At 30.6% G+C, this 23797-nt stretch overlaps 1 protein-coding gene and 1 long non-coding RNA gene across 3 annotated transcripts in view; one reads left to right on the forward strand and one right to left on the reverse strand.

Moving 5' to 3' along the window:
• The first annotated feature begins 1390 nt into the window (after positions 1-1390).
• LOC148274716 (uncharacterized) lies at positions 1391-3721 on the forward strand. The gene is made up of 2 exons (XR_015824219.1): positions 1391-1523; positions 3529-3721. It is a non-coding gene; the product is annotated as an uncharacterized LOC148274716 (long non-coding RNA).
• The window catches only part of Ask1 (apoptotic signal-regulating kinase 1), a 36963-nt gene continuing 15944 nt past the window's right edge, over positions 2779-23797 (reverse strand). Inside the window, exons 9-25 of one of the 2 annotated variants that reach the window (XM_088236743.1) lie at positions 23680-23797; positions 23062-23231; positions 22787-22970; positions 21696-21896; positions 20762-20912; positions 19726-19940; positions 19523-19618; positions 18547-18686; positions 17895-18050; positions 14069-14167; positions 11478-11580; positions 9947-10156; positions 9162-9426; positions 8390-8597; positions 7571-7711; positions 6012-6206; positions 2779-4321 (exon numbers count right to left, since the gene is read on the reverse strand). In XM_088236743.1, coding sequence (XP_088092869.1) covers positions 4036-4321; positions 6012-6206; positions 7571-7711; positions 8390-8597; positions 9162-9426; positions 9947-10156; positions 11478-11580; positions 14069-14167; positions 17895-18050; positions 18547-18686; positions 19523-19618; positions 19726-19940; positions 20762-20912; positions 21696-21896; positions 22787-22970; positions 23062-23231; positions 23680-23797 — 2938 coding nt within the window. In that variant the 3' untranslated portion in view covers positions 2779-4035. The remainder of the gene's footprint in view (positions 4322-6011; positions 6207-7570; positions 7712-8389; positions 8598-9161; positions 9427-9946; positions 10157-11477; positions 11581-14068; positions 14168-17894; positions 18051-18546; positions 18687-19522; positions 19619-19725; positions 19941-20761; positions 20913-21695; positions 21897-22786; positions 22971-23061; positions 23232-23679) is intronic. The other variant, XM_088236745.1, reaches the window with a different exon arrangement.

Raw genomic sequence — 23797 nt, forward strand, 5'->3', positions numbered from 1 at the left:
AATAGTTACGATATTATTTAAATTACAGCATATATGTAGTTACCTATAGATTTTTTTACATATCAAAAAACTAAATTCTAAATGGTGATTCAAAAATACACATACAATACATAGGTATGTATCCAATGATATTTACAATTGGTGTTAAAGGGTAATTTAAAATAGGACAATTAATCTTTCAATTCTTAAAATAGGGTAAAAATACCTATATCATAACAAAGTTTGAAAATTCTTTGAAAAATCATAATATACGTTCAAGTATTGAAAATATGTATAATTTACCAGTAGCATAACACAACATCGATCAATTTCAATAATTAAGTTGTTTAGTTTAGTTAATTTTTTCTAGCCAACTTTTAATTTCTGTTCTTTAATCCACAAATACGGAACGGAAATTAGTTATATTGTTAGATGTAGATTGTATGCAGATTCTCTAAATCATATTTCAGATAACAGCACATTGTAAAAAATTTAATATTTCATTTAATGATCACAACATTAATATTTCATTTCAAATTTATCAAATTAAATGGAAGAATCAAATGCAGGTCTTTGAATTCGTAAAGCTAGCTTGTGAAGAACACTACAAGACTACTGCATTCAACAAATAAATAGAGAATTTATAAAACACTGTATTTAAGATTTCTACACTATATTCTTTATAATTTTACAAATTGTGGCTTTTTAAGCCTAAATATAATAGCTAAAAATCTCCATAATAATACGTCCATATTATGATTCATTCATTTCATTGATTTTGTTAAGATCGATGTTCGAATACATATTTAAAATGTTCACATTAAAATTATAATATACACAGTATATCATATTACTATATTATATAACTCTTATTTACAGTTAGATGATTTCTAAGGTAATAATGGCTTTTAAAATTAAATTTTATACTCTTTACATTATATTGCAAACTACCAACAGATTCTAAAAATACTTGGTAAATTTGTGCCAAAACTTATCAGTCTATTTATCATTATTTTTCAAGGCACTATAACATGTGAATTCGAAATCTACTTTTAATTCTACATACGTTAAGAATTAATTCAATCATTAGGATGGTGAGTCCTTTATAAGAAATTTAGTAAGTTTTAATAAGAATAAACATACTGCAAAGGCATTATTGCATGAAACAGAATTTTTTCTATGATTTGTAGATATAAAAAATGAGAAACATGATGAGAACATTTTTTGTATTTACGTTAAATTGAACGATAGAAGTATTAAAAAAAAATAAAAATATATTTATTAAAACAATTTTGAAAGAAAATGTTGTAGATAACATTTATAATTCCGAATTTAATTAATGGGTTTCAATTTTGAAAGAAAATGTTGTAGATAACATTTATAATTCCGAATTTAATTAATAGGTTTCTGATGATAATCTTAACAGGAGGAAAACTGAAATAACAACTGGATGATACACTGGTGTTTATATTCTACCAAATAATGTAGACAATTAAATTGTGCCCACGAGGAAGGGTATATCGTCGGTGATAATGCAATACCAGGTAAGTATCAATTTAATTTTTCCGCGGGGTAGCCTAAAAAGCGTTTTTAATCAACCAAAAATACCACAGGGGGATCAGAAAAACTATAATTATTTAGAGTAAACATAGCTATTATTAAAAACTATCAGCTCTTAGTCTCAATAATGAATTTATTTCAAAATATTTTTGGAAAAAAAAAAGTGATTTTTAGAGTAATTCAACAGAAACTTTTAGGCAAAGCTCTATTAAGTCAATTTTATTGTTTTGTTTTTTTTTTATGAAGCAATGCTTGTTTCACAAAAGTGAGGATTGTCAATAGTACAGCATTGCTATATACACCATTTTACATTTAAATAAAACTATCTTTTAATTTGTATGCTATATGCCTTTCTATGTGGGCACAATTCAATTATAAAAAGGTACTAAAAAGACAATACAAATAATCCAGAAAAAATCCAAGGTAAATTTTAAGAGTAAGAAAGAAAAACTGTTTTAACTTTGTTTCATAAAAACTTTGGATTGATAGATATAATAACAAACATATCGACGGAGAAAAGCCCATTTGCCTAAAGTGTATATATGTACGTTAGTCAAATAGGCTTTTCACCGTCAAAATGTATTTCTATTTCAAACTTCGAGCAAAATAAGAAAATAATACCACAGTAAAAATTGTAAAGTAAAACTATTTCTGTTTTAAAGATTGTGATGAAAGGTGTGAACGCCGATATTTTTTTAATATTTTTTAAATAACATTTATTTAGCTAGGATTGTGCAATTTCCAAGAAATAATGATTACCATAAAAACTACAAATTTCTTTCTATGAAAATTTTTGTTGCTAAAGAGATACTAGGTAATTTTTCATCGCGTCTTTTCACCACCATGACGAAGAAAAGGGGAATTTAAAATAAATAAACATTTTTAAATATTTCAAAATAGTTTGAGATTGTTTCAAATACTTAACAGATTTTATTATTTTATACCTATTAGTCGGTGATGCAAAAATATAGCATTTGATTTATTTATATAGATATACATAGTTTGTTATTATCAGTGCAGTGTCAAGATGTACAGTACATTCACATCTTTAATAGCCTCTGTCTATCTGTGCATAACAAAATATTTTCAAATAAAATATTCTGTGCGCGTACTAGCCCAAACAAAAATTCTACACTTACTTGATTCACCAACAGGCACTTACACATTAATATAGGCAATAATTGAACATTTGAATGCACTGTACATACATTATTATTTCAATCAAACAGCAGTCACACATTTTTCTTTTTGTTAGAAGATTGAAATACATATACAATTCAATTTCAAAAATAATTAATCACAGTGAAAACATTTCAAGATCAACAATAATAAATATCGTATCATCTTCATAATTGAGCCCATTGCAGATGTAAAATAACTGATATTTTAAAGGTGAAGTAAACTCATTTTTTATATTATATTTCTGTAATCAGTCCAAAAACCAAAACCTTTTTTCCCCGGTTCTTTGTGTACCAAGAATTTATGTTAATTTAAATTATCACAACAATTTAGTAAAAAAATTAGGCGAAAAGAGTAAAACTTTGAAAATAAAAGTTTGACCATTTTGTCACACTCTCTTTGTGAAATTAATAATAAGAAAAATTATTTTGTTTGAAGATGACACGGTTTTGTTATTCAAGGTTGGTGACTGGAACTCTGTCTTTCAGAAAGCAAACTGTGGTATAAACATTGTTCGACAATGGCTATATGGATAATCTTTTTAATACCTTACATTTTGTATAAATAACAGTACACTACCAACCAAGCAGCATGCTTAATCTAGGAATCTACTCTGATGGGAGGCTGAAGTGCAGTCACCGACTTCTAGGTTGAGAAAGCTGTGCCATATATTCTGCTTTCTTAGACATTCTGGATATTGGCACTCTCAGAAGAGTGTACTTTGCTCCGTTTCAATCCACTGCAACCTATGGAATAATTGGCTGGGAGGGTCGTACGGCATCCATCTTAAAGCCTCTCATAATTTTACAGATCTGGGAATAAAATTCCGGCGCCCTCCGACATACCCGTCAGAACAGTTGTTTCAATGCATGAAGATGCTGGATATGAGGCAACTCTACTCAACTTAAAAGAAGCACTGACACACTTCTGGTCGAATAATAAGGAGAGAATTTAACAAAATGCTCGTACGAGGTTTTTCCAGAGCACGAATTATGGTATACCCAAAGGCCGTACGACTTTTGCTCCGAGAAACCTCTACTTTATCACACTAAGAGTGTTCAACATTATGAAAGAGCGTATTAAGCTCTCAAGGACAAAAAATATTTTCAAGAGAGGTGTTAAGTTGGTTCACTTCACCTGCAATGGGCTCATTTTGTATAATTCTGTACAATTGAAAGATATTTAAATTGGTAATAAAGGCATTTTAACGAGAAGATTATTACTCTGACACAACACCAAAAAAGATAAAGAATAATCACTTAAAAGTATCAAACTTATACAAACAGATTATTGAAGACTGCACCATCCGGGAGATAGTCATAGATTTACGATTCCGCTGCCACTGTAGTCTTCTGTGCTCTCGTCGTGGCTGCTGTGATCCAAATTATCTTTAGACTTTACACTTTGACGAGAAGAACCATTGTTGGATTGGCCAAAAGAGGAAGTGCACTTCTGGCACTCGACTACAACCATCGTGCTGGCAGGATCCGTGTCTATTTCGCTGCCACTTTCCCTTCTGTGCCCACCCTTTGATTGTTTATTTGACTCATCGAGAAATCTGTGTTCTAGTAGAGCTCGCCATATACGTAATTCTACACCCCCTCTGAAAAGTTACCAAAAAAATATATACTTTATTAAATTAAAACAAAACTTTTTAAGTTCCTGAAAAGTAAAATAAATCAATTTTAATGTACAATTTTTTAGTGTGTCCAAATGTTTACAGACAAAGCTGGTTTCCACTCCGTAGGGAGTTATCAAGATTGAAATACAGAGGGAAAATATTTTTGAGAAGGGAATACAGAAGTCTAGGCATTTAAAGAGTTTATGACCTGTATCTGGCTGGTCAAAGTTAATGTTACACAGTGAGTAAGATGGTCACTCGAACCAGTCAATGACAAATAATAAGCTCAGCAAGTGCCTAGACTTCCATATACCTTCTCAAAAATATTTTCCCTCTGTTGCAATAAAACATTTAATGTGTTTACTTAATAATAAACACATTAAATGTACCTAAAAGAAGCACTTGCACACTTCTGGCCGAACAATGAGAAGAGCTCTCAGCAAAATATCCATACGAGGTTTTCCCAGAGCACGAATTATGTCATACCCAAAACCCATACGACTTTTGCCCAGAGACATCTCTCATTTATCGCACCGAGAGTGTTCAATATTTTGGAAGAGCGTAATAAGCTCTCAAGGACAAAAACTATTTTCAAGAAAGGTGTTAGGAAATGGATTTTTCTTAGTGGGAGGGATTTGAGTAGGAAACTCCTTGATGATTTTCCAAATGTTTGAGTTTACTGTTTACCATATTGATGTGCCATGTATATGTTTTTTAAAAATTATTTTTTATGTTTCTGATCCTATTTTTGTAGTGATATACTCATGTGTCTGTGTCTAATTGCTCATCCCATCTCAACACAGGACTTTTAGTCCCATGGAGTTGGGATTTATGTCTCAAATAATGCACAGTAAACTTATGTAAGTAAATAAATAAATAAAATATCGACAATACTGTGTATTTTGTACCTTAATATTTATGTATATCTAAGTTCGGTCCACATTGGATGATCAAGATACGCTACATTGGTACACCAAATGGATCAGGTGCCAGTCTAGGGACAGTGAAATATTTCGGTATAAAACTACCTTTTAAATCAATGTAAACCTTGATATGAATCTAACCCGGGACCTTAAGAGGGTAGGCAAACACACCAAATGTTCAATCGATTTCCATTTTTAGGCCTTTTACTTGAGTGCATCCACCGTTTAAGAATCTGGTTCTATTTCAGTCACAGAATTGTATTTTTCGTTTCGCCAGGACACGAATCAAACACAAATGTAAGTCTTGATGGAATTTACAAAAGAAACAAACAGCGATGGCTTCATAAGATTCGAAATTCAACTTGTTTTCAAATTTTTAATTAATTTATTAGTAAAGTCTTAAGCTGTCGAATATTGTGTTCAAAATTATTTGCTTTCATCATAACTGCTTTAAAATTGTTATTGTATTTTAGTTCCTTAAATTGAACTCATTTTTTTTTTAAATTAGTAAATAAGTGAGGCTATCAAAAATCTAATACAAATGAATTTTTTTTAGATATGAGTTTTGGGCTTCTTCTTCTTCTTTTCCACTTCCACTCCCAAGTGGAGCATGTGGACATCACCAATTGCCTCCAGCAGACCCGATTGCTAGCCAGCACTCTCGCCTCCTCCCACCAGTATAGTACAGTTAGCTCCACTCCAGTATAGTTAGCACAAACTTCCTTTAAAAAATCTGAGTAGGAACTTACCTTAGCTGCATTTTCTTTAAATCTTCTCTCTGAACATGACCTAAAAAGTCCTCCAGAGTGTACTCTTCTGAAGTGATTATGTCTATAGCTTGCTGTGTAACTCCGTGTTCCTTTAACCACTCAGATAATCGAACATCTATATGCGGTTTATATTCTATTTCTTTCTTAGGACTAGTAGGGGAAGGCTTTTCTGGTCTGCAATATAAACAATTTAAATAACATACAAAGCATAACTTTCTACTCCAAAAACGGCTAAAACTTAAATATAATATATTGCAGTGATGAATAATTGTATAACAGCATTTATCAATATTATTCCTGGCCGATTACCTTTCTGTCCCATCTATCCCTTGACTCATCCTTATGGTACTCACCTAACATCAAGATAGAAGATTTACATAAATAGAACATTTGGATTTGGAACATTATAAACAAAATTTTGACATTGCATAAGAATTCTTGGAATCGTCATGCATTGTGGTGAAAGTTTTAATCATAAATCGTTAATCATAATCATAGTGAACATTCAACATTCAGTGCACCAATATTGAAGAACATCCTCGTCGCATAAAAAGTAGGTCCATTCCCGTGCTCTTTTCCTCTATTCAAATACTCCAACTTTGTACAAAATTGAATGATATTAGGTTTTACATCATACAGTCCGCTTTTCGTTGGCATATACATATTTTCTATCGATTGCTAAACTGTTTTAAATGCCAGATAAAATTATACAAAAGCATTTTTTAGTTGTACATACATTTTGTATAGTTCATTTAGGCAACATACGTAATTTAACATTTTTGTTTTTCTTTTTTTTTTTTAAGGCATTTTTCATACAAGCACGAGTTATCTTGTATTATAACACATTAAGAATTTAAATGTTACAATAGATAGATGATACTGTGGTTAAAACTGTTCATAAAAAATATTTTGAGAAACATTGTGAAAGACTAACATTAACGAAAAATAATTATTTTAAATACTATTTTAAATGAAAAGTAAAACTACATATTTAATACAAAAGAAGAACCAGAATAAGCAAAATGTATTTTTTTTTTATATTGGACCACTTTTAATATAAAACTCTATTTTTTGGTATATTTTTTTGACAATATTTTGTTTGGAGTGCTGCGAAGTGTAGCGCAGCTACAGTGGGGTTTGTTTCAAAACAGTGAAAATAATATTTCGTGATGCCATGAAGCACCATAGTGCCGTGCCGCCCTAGTATGTTTTGGCCTTTGTTAAAAAAAAATACAAAAACATGACAGTTCAGGTTTTACTTGCCAAAAGAGTATAACTCTTTTGTTTTGCAAGCTATTTATTTTATAGAGTATAAATATTTTAATATAAGAAATAAAACCTAAACCTAAAAAAACAATGTTTCCCAAAAAACCGTATCTCTTATCAATTCTTGTAATTTGTATTATTAGTTAATATTATTGGTAATTTCTGTGTTAAGAAAAAATATGATACCATCATGTGAAGTATGTTTGGAAGGTTCTGTATGCATATTGAATTTGAATTTTAAAAAGTAGGGACACTCAATATATTAAACTTACTCTTTTTTTACTAGGTTATCCATCTGAGTTAGCTGCTGGCAAAGGTCTGTCATCATTTGAAACCGGGATTTGTGCTCATCGAGGATCTGCTTAATAAGTGATTGGTACGCTTGCTCACTCGCCACCATTTCTTGCACAAGTCTATAAATCATTAAATTACATAATATTGATAAGGTTGACATCAAAACCTGGAATACATATTAAAAGGCTCTTTGCATAGCTAACAGCAATAGTTTTTAATAATAATAAGCAGTCAGAATAATCAGGGGGCGTGCAAATGAAGATTAATAACTGTACATCTTGAGTGGTTTATGCTATGTATATGTGCCGCATGTAATGTATATGTTTGTGTATGTTTTATATGTGCGTTCATGTGTGTGCGTGGATGGCTCGGAGTGTACATTCGGTATTTTTATTTATTTTAATTTATTACCTCCATGGAAAACGCAAATGTCAACAATTATCCTTTTTTCACTTAAAATTCTTATTTATTTTTTATTTTTTGTCACATTTAATGTTTATATCTTTTTAATTTATGAAAACTTAATTGGTCTTTTTATGTTAAAAAATTGTTGTTTTTAATACTGATTTTGTATGACTGTATGTTTTCTAAATAAAATAAAATAAATAAATAAATAAAAGAATAGAGGTCAAAGACAGAGTAGTGTGGCGTTCTATCCTGCCCTGCAGGAAAACAGTGTGATTTAAGTAATGCTTATTATTCCTTCACTTGATTGGAGTACCATTAAGTACTGATCGGGGAATGATGATGATGAAATTGGTTTTGATAGAAATTTGAATTTGATATTCTGTTCCTACCTGTGATTATCAGCCCTCAGCTGCTGAATAACTTGGTTGTCTAAGGCTCCCCTTAGTAAACTATTGTTGGTGTTATTGGAGCTGACAGAGTTCATGACAGATGGACAATCCCCTCCCCCTCTCCCCGTTACACCCCCCTTAATGGGCACCCCGCCATCTTCGCGAGCTGCCACGGCTCTATCCTGTCCGGCCAAATTAGCTCCCAGTTCTAAAGATAAAATTAAAAAATTATATTTTTAATCATGTTTTTTTACTGTCTTAGAAAGGAGAATGAAATCCTATAGAATGGAGGCTAGTTGTCCAAAAAACTCTTTAGTTAAATAATGGTTGCATTTTCATGAAAATGCAACAATTTCATTTTTCTGTGAGAAAATACAACAAAATGACAGTGAATGTACACTGCCGACTGCGAACAATACAAATACATAAACGCATTATTTTCTACACAATACCCACTTAATCTAGAAGATTGCCCTTGCAACAGTAACCAAAACGTCTAAACAAGTCTAACCTACCTGGAATCACCCAAAAAAGACCATACCTATGACCATATCTATGTATGTATGTTCAGTTATCTGTCATTGTTCTTTAATAAAATAAATAAATATTGGTCACTTAACACATATTTTATCTGTTGAAAATAACTCTCTCTAGAATACGCCCTTTTCATTAATATGTACTTACTTATCAAGAGGTTAAAATATCTAGTTGGATAATCTCCTTAATGGGTAGAATCCAATGCTTAATTAATTCATTGATAAATTGGATTTACCTGGAGACAGGACTGTGATCGCAGCCTGAACTGCGTTTCTGACAAGATTGTCCAGAGCAAACATCCAATGAGGCTTGATGCTATGCATTCGGAGTATCACATTGACCGCCTCCTGGAAGAGATATATGGCGAGGTGCAGCTGGTTGATGGCGTCGGAATCAAAGTCCAGCTCTTCCTTTAATGTAGTGATGGCCCTTTCCAAACACTCTCGGTCTTGTAACATGATATATTCCTTGAGCGCTGCCATCAGAGGCTCTAAATGCAACTGAAAATAAGAAACGATGTATGGTAATAATCAATTTTACAATTCACAAGCCATATTATAATCCATATTATAAAAATGCAGTTTAAAAGATAAAATGTAAGGTATAAAAGTATTTAAGAAAAATAAATAGATTTTGAAAGTAAACAAGCCATTGAAATTACAAGTTTCATATCGAACCGGGTTGTGGTCCCATGGCTAGTATTGCGGACATGAGGATCAAAGGTTCTAATCCCGATCTACCACAATTCGATTTTCTAATAGTGAATTATTTGCAACTCGTTAAAAATGGATCCCAATTTAAAATGCCTTTCTTTGACTTGTCATTTTTGAACTCGAAATGAAAATACATACTAGTCTACTGCTTTGAAACAATACATTTTGACGATAAATACTCTACTTACTTTGCACATTACTAAATGTGTGTATTGAGAATAAAATAAAACTATCTTGAAGATTCCTGCCCGTGTTTATAAAACATAATTTAACCATGAAGTGACATATTTTCATTATTGAATTTTACCTTGGTTAACAAAGTACAGTTCACGTCTTGTTGGATGCTTCTCATCCACTGGTTGCAAATTTTACTCCGATCCTGCTCCAGTACACGGCACAGCGTAGTTCTGCGTTGAGAATCCTTCTTCAGAAGATAAAATCCATCTTGCTCGCTATCACCGTGGTTTGTGCCGACAACTGTGGAAGATCGGGATCCCGTTGAAGTCATTATCTCCACCTAAATAACAGAAAATAGATTATAATAAATCACGCTTCATTATTTTGAGACAATGACCTAAAGTATTTAACTACCTGCCCCAAAAACTAAAAATGCCAGCCTACCAGATCAATATGGTATTTTCAAGTTTACAATAAACATTTTTTTAGGAAAGAAATAACAATGGTATTATTTTTTGTATGTGACATGGGATTAATCGACGGTCCTACATACTCGTATACTTTGGAATCTGCTATTGTATTTCAATTGACACATGTTTGGCAATTCTACAGATTTGATATCTTAAAACATATATATTTTAAATTATCTGGAAATGAGACATTTCATGAATAATAGGACAAATGGCCGTATGACATTACCCGTGCTACACTACCCTTGAGTTGTACGCAATGCATGTTAGAAGCCCACTAGGCAGGGATGACGTCAATGAGATGTGACTATTTTATATGGTATGGGGGGGGTATGTATCTATGTGTATTTTTTGTGGTATATTTATACGGGACCCAAAATTATATTTTAATTAGCTCCGTATGATACCTCTCTTTGGCTTGTCATTGGATCAATGTAAAGCAAACGAGTACTCTATGGATTTCAAGGTGGTTGCAGTGGGCGTCCGGTTTCATCTTCTAACAGGAAAAATTATCAAAACTTCGTTTCACACTACAAATGACAATGGCGACTTTTTAAAACTGAAAATGATGAATAAAAACATATTTTTATGCATTGATAGTTATATCAAAAGAATCGTAAAATTCAGGTCTATATTCAATATATTTTTGACGTTATTCCTGATTTATAAAAGACCCTATTAGCAGAAGACATGATCACTCAAGAGTAAACGATAAATGCACACATGCTGATACTTGATTAGAAAAAAATCCTGCCACGATACAGGCTTACCTGGTGAGATAAGTAATTTTACAAAACCAAAAAACTGCTCAAAAATAATTCGACAATTCCATTAAATAAATCATGACAAAATGCACCACACAAATGCACATAAAATAAACACAACTATGTACTTTTTCATAAAAATGTACTATGTAGATATGTGCTTTCTTAGTCCACAAAAACTATTTAAAAAAAACATTTTAAGACTGCAGTAAAAAAAATATTATGATGTGGGCTGTGCACAAACTGATAAATGGATTAGACCAAGTAAATTCAAAATGTATAATAAACAATAACAAATGCTCCCTTAAAAAATATAAATAAAATTCTAATCAAAATAATCGTCTTTAAAGAATTTGAAGGACGTTTTATTATTTTTCAATGAACTAAAATACATGGGGAGTATCACAAAACTAAACGAGGTCCTCACCTCTGGGGAGAGAAGACCTCCGGATGAACTCCGCCTAGTAATAGACATGTCGTTATGAGATCCTTCACTATCAGTTTCTATAGGTGGTGTACTGCAAATAGTACTGAAAAACAATAAAATAAACATTTAATTATTGGAACAATAAGGGAGTATACGAATAATCAAGTAAATTATTGTGTGTAGTGGTCTTGTCCCTTTTCCCCTCACTATGATTACCGAATGGAGCTTCTCGCTAGTATCCGTAGCCCTGTTATAGGTCCTGTCAGATATACAGATCTGGTGGCTTTCAAAGAGAATTAATAATAAAATAAAAATAAAAAAATAAAATAATTACAAGGCTTTAAAAAAGTTTTGTAATTATTTCGGTGAATTGATCATGTCCAATCAATTTAATCCCAGTCAGTGAAGAATTCACTTCCCTCTTTTTTCAATCCAATGAAGTGCATATTATGTACTTCTGGATTACCTTCTTTCAGTACAAAGAATTATGGCTACCAGATTACAGGGAGCTCCTTCGGGCAGCTTTTCTCGTTCGGCAACGAGCAGCTTTTCCGTGTATGTGGACACCGCCAAGGAGACTAATATCCTCAGATGCGATCTGCGGTATGTCGTGGTATTAGTATTTTTATAAAAAAAATTCTTGAGTACATATTATATCTGTAGCCACTTGAGGTATTCAGTACGATCCCTAACTTGGAATATTTGAACTGATTGAGCAGTCTAATGAAAACATAAAACTGATCATCTTATCTCCATGTAATAAACTTAAATACACTGCAATTAAAAAGTTCAGTGTTACCGAAAATTGGATATAAAAAGCGTTTTCTTACACACTGTAAAAATTAGAGCATATAATTGTAGGGCGAAGTTTCTCAAAAATGTATGAGAAAATTCATAAAAATGGTTCTAAAAAACAAATTACATTGAACTACATCACAGGTCCTTGTGAATCAACCAATCATTACTACTATTAAAGCCAAAAAAAAATTATTATTTTATGTATCGTATTATCAGCACTACATTTTTTTTAAGTTTCGTTATTTCTGAAATAACTCCGCATATGACATCAGAGGTTCTCTTTCGCTTATTATCGATCAGTTCTGCCCCTTGATTCATTCACAGCAAGCAAACCAGAAATCTTCCATAACTCTTTTATCATTGGTTAATTCAAATGAACCAGTGATGTCGTTCAAAGTAGTCAGTTTTATTAAAATGTTTTTAATTTTTTTTTGGTACATTTTCAGGAGACTGCCGTACAATTTAAAACTCCGATTTATACCGCACGCAAAAAACATTTATTGTAGCCAATTTCCCGTAGGGCTGAAGTTCCTCATTATAGCTAAAGTTATTTGTTGCAATAGATTAACAGTCTACGGGTACACATTTTTTCAATGTTAAGTGTATTTTGACAGCTACAGGGTATAATTTTGAATGGCCGCACAACTCACTGACGAAAACTCGTGATGTCACAGGTGGAGTAATTTCAAAATTACAAAGCTGCAAAAAAATCATAGCTATGATAACACGGATCATATACATTTTTTATTTTTTTTATTATTTTAATTTTTGGCTTAGTTTGATAGCCTAATAACAAATAAATTAAAAAAATTAAAAACCACTAAACTTCTTTATTGCACAAATGCTAGAAAAAAGTGTATATTGAATTTGTACAAAAACAATTGAAGACATGAGTGGATAAAAGTGTTATCTGACAAAAACAAAAAGGGGACACATCTGAGGTTAAAGTTTTAAACACCAGTAGAACCTTCATTCGCTCTCAAAATCGGTTTTCTGCTATATTTTTTAAGGTGTAGTTGGCTTTATGTGAAAGAGCTGTACATAAAATTTTCATTTCTGTATAAAAGAAAAAAAAAATTGCAATATAACGTCTACATCCACTCATGTCTGCAAATCAATAAACAAAAATACTGAGGTGGTTATGCTAAAAAGTGCGGATAAAACATAAGAGAAAAAATAATTTATTATAAAATAAAGTATAATTATTTTTGTTAATGGATTAAAACATTAATTTAATTAAATGAGATAACACCAAATTATGTCGGAGTACAATACTGATATAACATGTACACTGTACACGCATGCAAAGAATAACTGCCCCAGTAACATTTTGTTTTGATGTGTCTATTTAATTATTAATGGTAACTGTTATTGTTGCTAGAATAAATATATTGAATTTTCATTATTTTCCTGAATATTTAAATCTTAATATTTTAATAGATATTTTTTGCAGAAATTTCTTGACAAACCTTCATAGTAATTTTGATACGAGGCATCGACCAAACTCCTCGCTTTAGTTTTGCCTTTTCACTTTTATTACTTTTATTTATTTATTGAGCACATTCGCTTGAACAAGTATATTCAATAATGGAATTACTTAAGCTTAAAGATGTAAGTAAAAACGCTCGACAGTTAGAAAAAAAAACAAAAGTGAATCAAACGAAGAGATTTGATTGATACCTCGTATTAAACATATTAATAGAATTCGAAACGGTAAGTAATTGTCCAAAATGAAATGTAACGCACATGCAATGACAGAAGTCCCAACTATAGTCAGTGGTTATACATGTTACCTGGTAAAAGATAGCGATGGAGAGTGTATTTGTATCGGAGAAAGCAGTGATGAGGCGAGGCGACCCGTGGCGGGGATGGAGCGAGTTGCCATTGTGTTTCTACAGTTGCAAAAACAAAACAAATAGGAAAAGGGGAAAAGAAACGAAAAACAAATATATTGAGAACATCAACATAAAGCGTAAATGAGGAAGTTTAGTGCTACCTGAAATTAGATTTTTAAATGTTTTCTTCGTCCTGATAACAATAGGAAATATTTATTATTCAACAAACTTCTGTCGAAGCATATTTTATTATTACTCGTATTATTGAAATTTTAAGCCAGTAGCTTAGAAGCTGATATGCTTAAATCTATTTTAGCAAAAGTTGGGTGTTGGCTTTTTTTGACTTCCAAAACAAATCTAGACCATTTTTTAAGGTTATTGAGACTATACGTTAAGACCAGCTCTGAGAACTGAGAGACTGTGGCCTTGAAATCAAGGATCTTGTATTAGTTTGAATGTGAAATCCAAATTTGGGCAGTTATAGTGACTGTTAAGAATTTTATATGTATCTATGTCACCCCTTTCTCACCGTTCCTGTAGCCATATTTTGTGCCATGATCAATTTGCTTTAATTATTAAGAAAATATTTATTACTATATTGGGTAGTAATTACTATAACTAGGTAACTCCAAAATCGCATTTTTGAGTTACCCGCTAAAAACACATTCATATATGTATCTTCCTTCATGAATGCTACAAATAGGCAAGTCGTGATGTATATTATTTATTGTTTCAGCATTTACTTTGTGGAAAAACATTTTGAATTTATTTAAAATAAAAAACTTTGTAAATTTACCACACAACTGTTTATATTTACACCTGAGGATAGGTAATACAGATTACCCGAAACTAGTCGTGTTTTAATGTATTAAACTCTTGTGTGGTAAATTTACAAAGTGTTATATTTTAAGTAATTCAAGTCGTGATGTATTCAAATCATATTATGATGACTTAATACATGACTTGCATAATTGTACCATTCATGGAGGAGGATAAAAAAATATGTTTTTAATGGGAAACTCACAAATGCTGATTTTGAAGTTACCTAGTTGAAGTATTTACCCCCAATATTATTTATGTTCAAGTGACATTATGTATTCTTAGTGAATATTTATAATTATCTATACTTTATATTTATCTAATTGTTATTATTTTACTCTCACATTCAGTTAATTAATATATGATTAAGTAGTTTTAGTTTTCTTATTATGTGACTCTCTTTCAATATTGACTACTTTTAATTTTAAACACAAAAAATCCCCATCTTAGAACAGGCTGAGCCATGTTAGATAGTGACTAATATGGATTCACTGGTAACAAATATGTATGTATATGCTTTACATTTATAAATAAAAAAATGAGCATTATATTTTGGCATTCAAATTCCAAAACGTTGGTCAATCAAATATGAGCATAATAAGTCAAATAGAATGAAGTAACTGAGTTAGCAAGGCATACGACAAGTGACAGTCGGACCATTTATTTCAAACTGTTTTTGTCAGTTTTAGAACTGACTTTGACTAGCACATAATTATTTTACATGAAATTATGATATCAAAGGACCAAATTTCAGTAGGGTTCAAAAAAATCTTAAATCGATCATATACCATCAAATTATATGTATGTATTCAATATAATTTATTAAATATATATTTTTAAAAAATAAAACCACTAAACTTTCTCATTAAACAAGCAAACATGTATGTATTAGAACACAAACTTGCTATTGAAATGTGTATTTCAAGTAAAATACAAATTTTCTATTACATGAGAGCCTACTTCTGCATTACTTCATTTTTTTTATAGCAAAATCCCGTAAATAAAATAAGTAAATTTAAAAAAAATACTACACGTTTAAGTTGTGGGATTTCACATTAATATTTGATAAAATATACATACATTCAAAATACGTAAGTTAGTATTTGAAGTTACCTGCGGCTGCCATGATATGATAGGGGGAAATTTCTTCGTCGTAAAGCCTAATTCAAATTTAAGATTAAGTTTTATAACTGTTGCAAAAATGTATCACTACAAAACAAAAAAGTTATTTTATGAATCCATCTGCCTTTAAAAAATCAACTTAGCAATACGTAAAAAAATATTGAACTTTTGCTAGTGCCACGTACATACATCTATTTTTTATAGTAAATTTTTACATTGGAAAAATATTTATACCATTTGATTCGGCTACAGTTTCAAAACTAAAAAATAATGCATTTATGGAAATCGTTGGAATTATAAAAATTCATTGATGTATTTCATTTATTATGAAAAATAATATTACCATAATCTAAATATCTATATACCTTAGTGTCTTATTTGCAAACTAGATAATGCTGCATAAATAAAATAAATTAATAAATGTATCTAACAAAATTATGGGAAATCCCAAACAAAAATACAAGTATAGTAGAACTCTGTTTATCCGAACTCCAGTCATCCAGGTTGCCAAATATCCAGATCGTTATCAGCAAATAAAAAATAAAAGAGAAGTTTTTAATATTAATTTAACTGTGCAATTAACTTTGCTGGAAATGTTTATGAAAGTTTACAATATGATTCCAATTTGCTGTATTATTTCAAAAGCAGTAAAATTTGGCACTCATTCGGATTATTGGAGTATTACTGTATTTGATTTTATTTTTCGTACCCTATATTTGCAGTTATACATTATGAGAGTTTTACTTTATTGTTTTTCTAAATCGGAAGATTGAAGAAATTTAAAATTTTTTAATCACTATTCAATTTGGCTTTCCACTCAATAAACAACATATTAGACACATTATGAAAAACAGAAATTTATATTAAATTTGACGAAACATATTTTATTATTATTAATAAAATTATAATTATGATAAAAATGTTAATAAGACGCCACAATGTATTATGCTCATTTTAAATTATTTTAGTAGATTGAGATTATTGAGACAATCAACATAGTTATTTATTTAAGAAAAAAAGCAAGTAAACAATAAAAATACAAAGCACTTTCAATCTGTCACTCCTTTTATTTATTATTGTTGCAAACTGCATATGATTTGTCATAGGAGTGAGGTTACTTGGAACTGAACAGTTAATAACCTGTCAAACAGTATGAGCTGTGTATAAAAATTTATACATACATAGATATTATTAATAAAATTATTCTACTATATACTTATAACTGCTACGGTGAATAAAGTAAATAGTATGTGGCACATATTTATTTAATTGTTTTTTGTTAGATAATAAATACTTAAAATAAATTAATTGTGAACCAAAGGATTAAATTAAAGTTTAAAAGTTTGAAATAATGTGGTGTTAAAATGAATCAGCTGAATATCTAATAAGAGTTGATTGTTTTATAGTAAGATTATTTCTGATTTTCTCAAAATGCAGTCCTACAAAAATTAACATGTAGATATTAATTTAATCACCTTTTTTATTTGCGCCACAACAGGCCAGGAGATCCAATTACAATGGTGAATTACAGCACAGAATACCCAGGTTTGAGAAAAATTGCAAGATTTTTTTTTGTTTTCACCGGAAATTGAATCCGGAACCTTCCATGCGAGATATGTAATGGCATAGTGTGTAATTTTACTGAACCAGCCAAATAATGGTGACACAGAAACTAATCATCTTTTAAAAATATCAGCTGTGTTTCCATGCAAAATAATGCTTGTATGAATGAAATGAATGCATGCTGCACGTCTGTCTAGGTCTAGATCACATCAGATATAAAACTGCATCATAGATATTTATTTTTTTAAATAATTGATTATAAGATTTCTGATTGACTTACTCAATTTCCGGTGATGATGGAATATTGGTAGAAGGTGTGCAAGGTTGACTAGATGGAGTGGTTTTGAGAACAAGGACACCTGTTGCAGGAACGGATATACTTCGGCTAAAGTCTACATTTGCACCGGCAGTCAGACGAGTAGATGATTTTTTCTTCCTAAAATAAGATTTTCAAATAAACCACTTTAAAAAAAAAACTTGTGATTCTTTTAAATTGTAACTAATCTGATATTAAATAAATACTAGCAATCCACAAATTTCAGATTACCAGTTATCAGTTTCATCACTTCTTCAATAAAAAAATAACGTAGTACATAATATGAATATAAAATTATATTATTCATGTATCATTAAAGAACAAAATTGTTCTTTGATTCAATTACGGTTTTCCACCACTAACATGTTTAATTGTATTTTAATAGTAAAAATATGCTGGCGACCGAATGCAACGAATGGCTGAATATTTACACTCTCCTTGCGAGATATGCCAACACGTAGCAAAAGCTAAGAAAATGTTTAAATTACACACTGGCATATAGAAGAATAGCTGCAAATTTGAACAAAGTAAAAAATCTCTAAATACAACAATTCAATCATTGAACATTTTATTACATGTTGAACGATATGCACTCGTATGCATAAAACACACTTACTCTGAGAGAAAGGGGTCCTCTAGAAGTTCAGCAGCTGTACCACGTTTTTCTGGATCAGGTATGAAACACCGCAGAATAAAAGTCTTGGCTCGCTGGGACATTTCATTCGGGATTTCAGGATGTGCCTTATAATACCCAACCTACAAAAATACGTACATACATATTTCAAAGATCGTTCTTCTAAAGAAAAGATGAAGTTTGTTTGAAGGCTTTGCATTGCCTCCTTCCCTACATCAACCTTACATATTATTTCAACCAAAAATTTATATTTAAACCTAATATGCATACAAATAAAAATAACTACAATTTTAAACAGCATTTCATATTAAATACTATAATTTAAGACATAATATGAGACAATTGTGGGGTATCTTATATTTTTTAACATAATAATAAGGAAGTTCAGTGCTTTTCTTTTATTTTTTATTTGTTAATAGACTATCAAACAAAACATTTTTTTTTTATGTATTGTATTTTAAGTTATAGTCGGTGAGTTCTGCTGATTAGTGAGTCGGCTTCCAGAAACCGGAAAGCTATCTAATGTTGTAGTTGATTGGTTGATTAGCAAGAATTTGTGAAATAGTTTTCATACATTTTTGAGATACTTCGCCGTGCAATTAAATGCTTTCATCGCATGTAAGAAAACATTTTTAATGTCAAATTTCCTGTAGCACTGAACTACCTCACCTCAATTCTCTCTTGGCCAACTATTGTCAATGTGTCTTAATTTTTTTTTCCTTTTGTTTGCAATTACATACTTAATGTAATAATTAAAATTATTATGATTAGATGTACATTTAAACTGTCTATTGTAGGAGCCCTCTGGGCGTATAATAAATAAATATAACATTAATGAATTCCCATTTTATAATATAGGAGGCATTTAATCGTGCCTTCAATGACTAAAAATTCTAGAAACAATTTTCTGGGACATTATGTAGTAAATTTAGACTAATTAGAAAATCTAATATTTCACCTTAAACACCGCCGCTTGAGGTGAACCCAATTCGATGAAGGGCGGTTTTCCTGTTGCCATTTCTACTATTGTGCAGCCCAGTGACCAGATGTCGGCCTGTAAAATTGTATTTAACGGTACAAGTTAAATTGATTGAACAAAAATAAACATAATGTAGGTACATTGTTGAAAATGTTTAATAATATTCAAAATGCTTATTTTACCGGTGCCCCATAACCCCTCTGCCCTTTGTCGATGACTTCTGGTGCCATATACTGAAGAGTTCCAGTAAACGTTTCTGTGGATGGACATAATCCGGCCAGCCTCTTTGATGTTCCGAAATCAGAGATTTTCACAACACCACTGTAAGTGTTTACCAATACGTTGTCACCTTTGATGTCACGATGGACGATTTTCTGGTCATGGAGATACTTAAGTCCTGTTAAAAAATTAATTATAGATTAATAAAGTCAATTATGTAAACAAACATACATTTGCAATATACATTTATTTGGAGAAAAATCATGAAGTCAGAATGATAAATTATGATTTATGGCATATCATAAGTAGGTATATCTGTTTTTACATACACATTTTCATTTAGACAGATTTTTAGGAGTAACCGAAACAACCTTCTAGTTTAAAAATAAATCATACCTAAAAAAGTGGAAATCATATTTTTGCATCAGTAATCAAGAAATTAATGTGTATATTTATCCAAATTATGATGTCACATGTAAATTTTGAACATAAATAAATTAAATATGAAAACAAAAAAAAAAATTAATACATGTTGTTACTTGTAAACTTCGATATGAAAAATACTGCAATTGCATTTTCATCTAATTAACACATTAGTTATAAAACTAGATAAATCATCGTATTACATATATTCAATTTAGGTATAATAAACCTGCCCTTACGTTGGAACAAGGTTAGCATTTAAAATCATATGATGACTACAACTAACCAGCCGAGACATAACATGACTTGATCTTATATGTTTCTATAACCCGAACAGGTTTTTATAATTATAAATAAATAAAATAATTTTAAAAGCATTAAAAAAAATGGAATGAAAGATAACTTTTGAAATAAAACAGATTGAGGCCCTAAAATATGCTTCTTATTTCAGTCCATGAAAACTAATTGGTGTTTTGATTAATACATGCAGTGGTTTGTCACTAATACATACAATTATGGTACAATTAATACTTATTCACTTGTAAATGTCAATTTTTCTGTAAAAAGGAATCTAACCTTGTAAAATCTGCTTAGTATAATAGGAAATAGTAGACTCATTTTCCTTCAGAGGTCCCCATTTCGAACTCAACAGTGCTGACAAAGAACCTCCAGGAACTTGCTCCATGAATATTTTGAAAAAATTTCCTTCAGACACCGATCCAAGATACTAAAATCACATTTAAAAAATATATATTATAAATTTCAAAATATACTGATAGGTAGGTAACAAGAGGAACTGTTCAAATTAAAAAATAAATAAAAAAGGGTAGCATAAAGATAAAAATATATTATTTGTATTTATGTATAAATTATCATTATTGTCAATGGGGTAGATACAACAATATATCACCCAGATGGCATAAAATCTGTGTACCAAAGTATATTAAAATGCATTCATTTTTTATATCATCTAGAAATTTGAAACGCTGGGACAAAATGTAAATTGTTCAAGAGAGAGAAAGCAAATGGAAATTAAATTATATTTCTTATTTTTATTCATATAAAATTGGTAGAAACATGTTATTTTTCATTTTCTTCTCCCTCTCTTGAACAATTTAACACTTTTTCCCTAAAGAATTTTAAATTTCTCCCAACAATATCCATGTATCACTGGTACAACTCTGATGTTTCCCTCAACATTTTTACTCTGAACTAAAACTAACATTACATGGAAATTAAACACATCACTAAATTCCATTTTGAACTTTCAATTTTGTATATTTAATAATTAATCAATTAAATTAAATGATGCAGGGTCTAATGTCTTGTTGGATACTCGCTCGCACAGCGAGTGTTTAAACTGTACAACTCGTTAACTTGGACAATACCCTGTGTGCGTAATTTGTAAGTATAAAATGACTCCAATTAATGATATGAATTTAAAAAATGTATTTTATTCAATATTCTGAAAAACCAATGCATTTTTATCAACATTTTAAATAAACTTTACCTGTACAATATTTCTATGCCTCAGTTGAGAGTGTAACTTGATCTCTTCATGTAAAGGTTGGACATCGCCGAGGTTCTTCTCTGGAATTTCCTTCACGGCTATTCTTACTTGGGTGTTCAGATCTCGAGCTGCATACACAACGCCATATGTACCCCTACCCAGAACTATTTTCTTGTTAATGTCGTCCAGTTCATACTCATACTGGAAATAGTAATATGGAATTGATAAATAATGAGTTTAGAGTCAAGCAGACAATTATACAACCCTAAAATAGTAGTTCAATTATTCTATTATTTTATACTTTTCACTAGCTATTACATAATCAAAATAGCTCATACTTATTCAAGCCCAGAAAGTGAGATATGAAAATATACTAGACTAAAAAATGACAAAAAAGTTTGATGATTCAATATTATAAATCAGTAATTTTTTTAGCTTTATCAACCGATAAGATCCTCTAAATCCTCCGAGGTTTAGTTTTAAAGTTGACATGTATAAAAACCCTCTAAAAGCAGAATGAAAAATGTATTCTGATAAAAGCCATTTACCGGATATTTTATTTTGAAATGCAACGTATTGAAACAATTTAAAGAAACTAAGATGGTTTCATGTGTATGTATTATGTCCTGAATATGAAAAAGGAAGACCGGAAAAGACTTTTGTTGAGTCTTACATTCAAATTTTTCTCAGAATAAACAATAATGCATACAGAGAGTTTTATCTGCATACCGATGATACATATGCACTTCCATAAAATTGTAAAAATTCAACACCTAAATGAAAAAATATGGCTAAAATCTTAATACACTTTACATGTTTGTATATTACCTATTTTTGTTTTTGTGATAAGTAACATAAAAAAAATCTTTTATGGTTTTCAAACTATAGGGTACATAAAAATCCCCTCAGTAATCTGTGCTAAATACAAAATAATCAAGATAATTAGAGTTGGGGCTTTTGATATCAATCTATGACATAAAATTGGTGCATTATATAAAATAAATTTAGAAGTCAAATTGTTACTGCTAAACGTCTAAAATGGAGACTATCATTATCGTATTACTCTATCAATAAAAAACAAAGTTTTATACCTTGATTTGGTCGGTTGATGTTTCAATGTCCAGATCGGTGACCATTCCTTCCTGGTCTGCAGTCATCTCTAATATAAGTTCATAGAATCTCTGTCTGCATTGTACAGATGGTAAGAACATTTGAAAGTCATCAGAATTCTGATGGACATACAGGAATAAACAGCGCTCATCTTTCTTATATAAACTGAAAACAAAATTTAACACATAGTTTACTATTTAAACATTTAAAACCATAAATTTGTTTTCGAATTTAGGTATAAGTATCATTTTCCCACCTAAGACTGCGGATGCTATTGGCTGTGAAGAGCCAATCATGAACCTGCCGACACTCCCCCTTGAGAGATTCCAAGCACAAATTCCATATCTGTAGGGACTTCTGTTCAGCGCCTAAATTTACATTTGCAAAACTTGGCATGTAAACTTTTCCAGGCTCAAGAATTAACATCTGAAAGAAACACAATGAAATTAAAACATTTGATTGATACAGAGATTATTACTACTACAATATTGATCGATTGATCATGTTGATGGATGCAGAAAAGGAGGAAGACCGAGACATGACATGACCAAATCCAGAAAATACAATATCAAAAGTTGGAATAATTGGTGTGACACGAAAAGATCCATTGATGTAGAGAAAGCGAGGTCAAAAGGTTCAAAAAAAATATTGATCTATTTTTTAATTAAACTCAATAACATGTTTTTTTTATTTTGATCAGTTTAAAAAAAAACTTTCGTATCTTAATTTCACAAAATATTTGATCTAGGATTTTTCACCAGTAACCGAGCTTCAATATGAGGGACATCGCCAGACTTGTGGTAGACTCTACAAGATTGACAATGATGATTTTGTGTAATGTTTTTTTTCCACCTTTAAGTCACATAATACTTACAGGAAATCGTATACTATTGCTGTCTATAGTGGGTTTGGCTGCCTCTACAAAAAATTCCATCCAAAATTGGAAAACCTGCTCTTCAGGAGAAGCTTCAGTATCTTCATGTTTGCGGAAC

The sequence above is a fragment of the Micrasema longulum genome, unplaced genomic scaffold, assembly GCF_059751315.1.
Source record: "Micrasema longulum isolate JH-2025_06_02 unplaced genomic scaffold, ASM5975131v1 h1tg001601l, whole genome shotgun sequence".
Classification (NCBI taxonomy): Eukaryota; Metazoa; Arthropoda; class Insecta; order Trichoptera; family Brachycentridae; genus Micrasema; species Micrasema longulum.